Source organism: Bison bison, unplaced genomic scaffold, assembly GCF_000754665.1.
Source record: "Bison bison bison isolate TAMUID 2011002044 unplaced genomic scaffold, Bison_UMD1.0 scf7180017864487, whole genome shotgun sequence".
Taxonomy (NCBI): domain Eukaryota; kingdom Metazoa; phylum Chordata; class Mammalia; order Artiodactyla; family Bovidae; genus Bison; species Bison bison.
Window position 1 is genome coordinate 7985924 of NW_011495047.1, and position 5171 is coordinate 7991094.

The 5171-nt window shown below is 52.9% G+C and overlaps 1 protein-coding gene across 1 annotated transcript in view; it reads right to left on the minus strand.

Annotated features, from left to right (window-relative positions):
• Nucleotides 1-2628: 2628 nt before the first annotated feature.
• Nucleotides 2629-5171, minus strand: part of TTBK1 (tau tubulin kinase 1) — a 38875-nt gene continuing 36332 nt past the window's right edge. The window contains 1 exon segment of the mRNA XM_010863238.1: nucleotides 2629-2668. Within this exon segment, the coding sequence (XP_010861540.1) occupies nucleotides 2629-2668 (40 nt within the window).

Sequence of the window (5171 nt, forward strand, 5' to 3'; positions counted from 1 at the left end):
CCACTGGAATGAACATTTTAAAACACAGATCGGACAGGGTAATGTCTGTTTAAAACCCTTTATCAGAGACTTCCCTGGTGGTCCAATGGCTAAGACTCCATGTTCCCAATGAAGGGAGTCCGAGTTTGATCCCTGGTCAGGGAACTAGATTCCATATGCTACAGCTAAGATCCCACAACATGCAACTAAGGGCTCACACGCCACAGCTTAAAGATCCTGTGTGTTACAACTAAGACCTGACATAAATAAATAAACAAATATTAAGGAAATAATCACAGTAGCCAAAAGGTAGAGGCAGCCCAAAGTGTATCAGTTGATGAATGGATAAACAAAATGTGGTCTATCCCTACAACAGACTATCATTCAGCCTTAAAAAGGAATGAAGTACTGATAAGATCTAAACATGGGTGAGAACCCTGGAAATGTGCTGTGTAAGGAAGGCAGTCACAAAGAGCCACATATGGTGAAATTCCAATGATATGAAATGTCCAAAATAGGCAAATGATACAGACACAGAAGATAGACTAGTGGTTGCCTCGGGCTTGAGGGGTTGGGGAGAAATGGGAGTGACTGTTGAGAAGTATGGCGTTTCTTTCTGGGGCTGATGGAAATATTCTAACTTTGATTGTGCTGACTGGTTGTGCAATTCTATGATATACTAAAAACAAGGAAGATCTGTGTTTTAAGATGTTGGGTGTAAAAATCGTGTTTCAGAATAGTAGGTATAATATGCTCCTCCATTTATAAGAAATACATATGGAAAGAGTGCTGTTATTATAAACCTAGAAGGTCTGAGATGGTACACACCAAGGGATTCACAAGGATTGCCTCTAGATGGTCATGTTTGTGGATGGGAGCCTTTTGTGTTTTATTTTACGTGCTTTTAGCACTTGCCTGTTTATTACAAACATGACCTGCTTTTGACATTTTTGAACAAGAAGGAAGGTAAAAGCATGTGGGGGTGAATCAGGCCCTAGAGCTCCCTTAGATCATGTCAAAAGAAAGAAACAGGAGATGGTTACACAGGCTCTGGGATGTCAGAGCTATGGTGGGGTGGTCTTCTCAGAGGGAGAGCAGGACATCAAAGCCTGCGTCCTTTTCCCTCGGATCCCAGGCAGTGCTGGGAGTCTGCCCTGGGACAGAAGTTGTTTATGTATTGTCTAGGTGAAAGATTCACACATACTGAACCTCGGGTCCAAAATGCAGAAAATATAGCAAGTACACTCCACTGCAGCCTCCCTCCCCCCACCCCCCTGGCCTCCCAAAGCAACCAGAGGCCTGTAACTCATCTAAATAGGTGGACATTACACACACAGTCCTTTTACTAGATACAAAAAGCCCCCTCATTCATGGCAGAGCTTCACAGCACCCCATGACATCACGCTCTACTAACAGGCCCCAATAAAAGGGACATTTAGATTGTTTCTCAGCGCTTGCTTTTTACAGGTTTACAGTCTCTGATCCAAACAATTGAAAATCTTTTAGAATTCAGAATACATTTAGAGTTAGAAAGGCAACTCAATGTATAGTCCATATGTTGGGAAACACCCCAATAGGACCCAAAGCTGCATCCCATAATCAAACACATTAATACTTCACTGCAAATATGTATGGTAAAGTGGAATTAATAAAGACTATAAATGGTCTTATCAGGTTTCTATATCAAATGAGTTGATGCTGATCTAATGGGATGTCAGTTTTCAGAACTTTCTGGCTTTTGGAATTGCAGATGAGGCTTTGTGGAGCTCAAAGGATGCTGCCATGAATTACTTAGGACATATATATAATTTTGTGAGTTTACAGGTATATCCTTAAAGATACATTTATAGGAGTGGAGATGCTGGGTCAGAGGCTCTGTTCATTTGTGATTTTCATAGATTTTGCTAGAATAATGACCATTATTCTTCTTTGCCTATAAGCTGCTGTACTTTCTGGTTTTCCAAACACTTGTGCTTTTGTCTGTTAACTTGGGGGCAATGAAAATTCTTCCCCCCTCCCTCTCTGCACAAAGCTAGACTTAAAAGTCTCTTGGAGCCAGGGGAGCAGAGAGAGCCCGAGCTTTGCTATCAGAGACAGCAGGGCCATTCCCTTCCACCCGTGTGACCCTGCCCAAATCACCTGTATGCACCCTGAGCTTCCGTGTCCTCTTCTGTAGACAACCAACCTCCAGGACAGTCCCTCCTCACATTCCCACCAGTCTGCTCTCTCCCCTCTGCCTACTCCCAGCCCCAAGGCCTGGGCTTTGTCCTATCCCCCAAAGGAAAAAGAGTCCAAGCCAACAGAAAGAAAGGTCCACAGGCTTTTTAATGGTGTGATGGCTACTTCCCTTCCGAGACCCGATCTAATCATGACAGCGGCTTCCAGGGTGCTGGGGTGGGGATGGACAGGTGCAAGGTGGGCAGAGGCCATGCAGTGACTAGGAGGGGTGGAGAGGGTGTTACATTCTGTTTGGCATGTAAACATTCTTCAGTAGCTTCCCCAGGGAGGGGAAGGGCAACTCCCTGCCCCTCACCCCATGCTCACCAGGGCTGATTCCCCCTGACCCCACCCCAGCTGAGAAGACTGCGCAAGCCAGGCCCCTGCGAGGAGCTGGGAAGGGGGCAGCCCACATATTGGGGGCACAGCTCCTCACCTGCACCCTCTTCGTGCACAGTGCGCTGGGGAGGGGAGGCATGTTCTGGGGTGAGCAGACCTGCATCTGAGCCAGTGACACAGGCTGTGGCGATGGGGAAATGCTGGAGGGTGTGGTGGTGGTGTGACACTCTTTTATAGAGAAGGGGCTCAGGACTGGGAGGGCTTGGTGGGCAGGAATGGGTGCCCAAGCGGGAGGAGACTGCAGTGGGAGGTGGGGGCACTGGAAGGTGTGTTTTCCTCTGCCCTAGACCCTTCCGAGGGGGGCGGGGAGGGGCAGAGTCAGTACCCTAGCTCCCCCACACACTTGCCCCATCCCCTCCTCCCCTACCTCGGTGACATTCAATGACGCAGAGGCCTGAGGTCAGTTGGGAGCCCTAGGGAGGTCCGGAATCCCAAGGGCAGACAGGGTTTTGTGTCTCTGCCCAGCTTGAGTGCTGGGTGAAGCTAGAGTGTGGGATGGGTTTGGGGCTCTCTCAGGCCGCCCCCTTTTTCCTCCCAACACCAAACCAGGGTGTTGTTGGTCCTGGGGCAGGGGTGAGGCTGGGGGGCCCTACATTCACGGTTCGGTTGGTGGCAAGGAGCAGGCCCAGGACCTGGGCACCAGGGGTCATGCCCTGGTCCCCACCTGGCACGAGCTGATTGTCATTCGAAGAAGCTCTAGGTGGGAAGGCGTGGCCCCTCCTCCACCCCCTCTGCTGGACCCAGAGGGCAGTAGAGGCCTTGGGATGGGTCTCGGGTTGACAAAGAGGGCTCTGTCTGGAGAGGTTTCCTGAGTGTTCTGGGAGCTTCTGCGTCAGTGAAGGGTGAACCTTGAAGGCCATTCACCCTGGAGTCCTCCCCTGGGCTGGTCTGCAGAGAAACCACTACCTTGGCATAGAAGCAGCAGCCCAAGCCTGCCAACACTCCATCAGGGGCTTCAGCTGGTGCCACCAGGCTTCTCTCGGGGCCGATTTCCTCACGGGCATCCTTCTAAGTGATGGAGGCTGGATGCTGCCAGACCACTAGGGCAGGCTGGGGCCTTTATTCCTCTTCCCTGGGTTGTCTTGCCCTGCTCTCTGTGACCCAGGGAAGAACAGAGGGCCCATGCCAGAGGACAGAAGCTGTGGGTGCCGAGGATGGAGGAAGAACGCAGGGGACCTGTCCCAAATGGGCAGGGTTGACTATCCCCTCTGCAGCCCCTTGGCCCATATGTAGGCAGTTGAGGCTGATGATGAGTGGGGATGAGCTATGCAGGAGCCAGACCCAGGAGGAGGCCCCATATCCATTCATGGAGCAGCGTAGGCCTCGCCCTCTGCAGGGACTGCTCAGCTGCATGGGCTGGATTAGGATAAGAGGGGACAGGCTGAAGGGTGAGCTGGAGGCGGAGGGCACTGGGGCTGGACCCATCATAGAAACGTACAGTCCAGAAGTGAGAAGGGCCTTTCTGCCTCGAGTCCAGGGGCCAGCTGTCAGTCTGTCTGCCTATTTCTGCTCTCTCTCCGGCGGGGGAGATGACGGTCTGATCCAGTCCACTCTCCAGAGCCAGGAGGACAGAGAGGGTGATGCAGCCAGAACTGGGTTCCTGAATCTCCAAAGGGCCAGGGCAGAGAAGATGATAACCAGTCATTCTCCACCCCCATTGAATTCAGGAGAGAGAGAAGTTGGCTGAAACTGCAGTAGGCAAGATTGAGGTTAGATGGCAAGAAGGAATTCCTGATGGTGAGGGGTCCTGAGCACTAGATCAGGGGACCACGGGAAGGGGTGAAACGTTTTTTAAAGCCCTGCTCCCCCTGCCCCACCCGCAACTTCCCACTGGGAAACACTTGCCCAGGAAAGCAGCCCCCGCACACTTGATGGTTCCCACACAAACTTAGGGGAAGGGGGTCATTGTACCCTAGAGGTGCGAGGGAGCACCCTTCTCCCATCACCTGCCCACTACTTCCCACAGGGGTGTCAAGGACGGTGCTGACTCTGGGGCAGGTCAGATCTGCCCCCTCACACCTGAGTAGACCAATGGCTCCTAGGTCTCACCTCTCCAACTCCAGTCTGGCAGCTGAGAAGAGGTCTTTCCAACCACCTGAGCTCCCAGGGGATGGTGGGATTAGCCCCTAGTGGGAGGCTGGAGCCTCCATTTCTGGAATTTGAGGCTGCCTTTCCAAAAAGGGGGGCAGTGGGAGGGGGGACTTTGGCTGGAAGAGGGTCAGGAGGAGGGAAAGACGCCGCAGGATGTGTAAGCAGAGTTCCCTAGTGGGGCATGGGGGACAGCAGAGGCCTGGTGGGTGAGCAGGGGTCCCCATTAGTGGAGTCCTTGGTGAAAAGTCGCTGAGCCTTCCCCGGGGCGGAGGGTGAGCCTGTCCCACCTGAAGGGCAGCAGGAGGAGAGGCGGAGAAGGGGAAGGATGGGGAGGCGGGGCTCCCCCGGGCCGGTGCCCCGATTGGCAGGGCTGGCGGGTGGTCGCTGCGTGTGCTGGCGCGCGTCCTCGCGGGTGCAGGCGGGAAGCTGGGTGCACGGGTGGCGCGCGTGAGGCGCCTAAGGCTGCGCTGGGAGCTGGTTCTGTG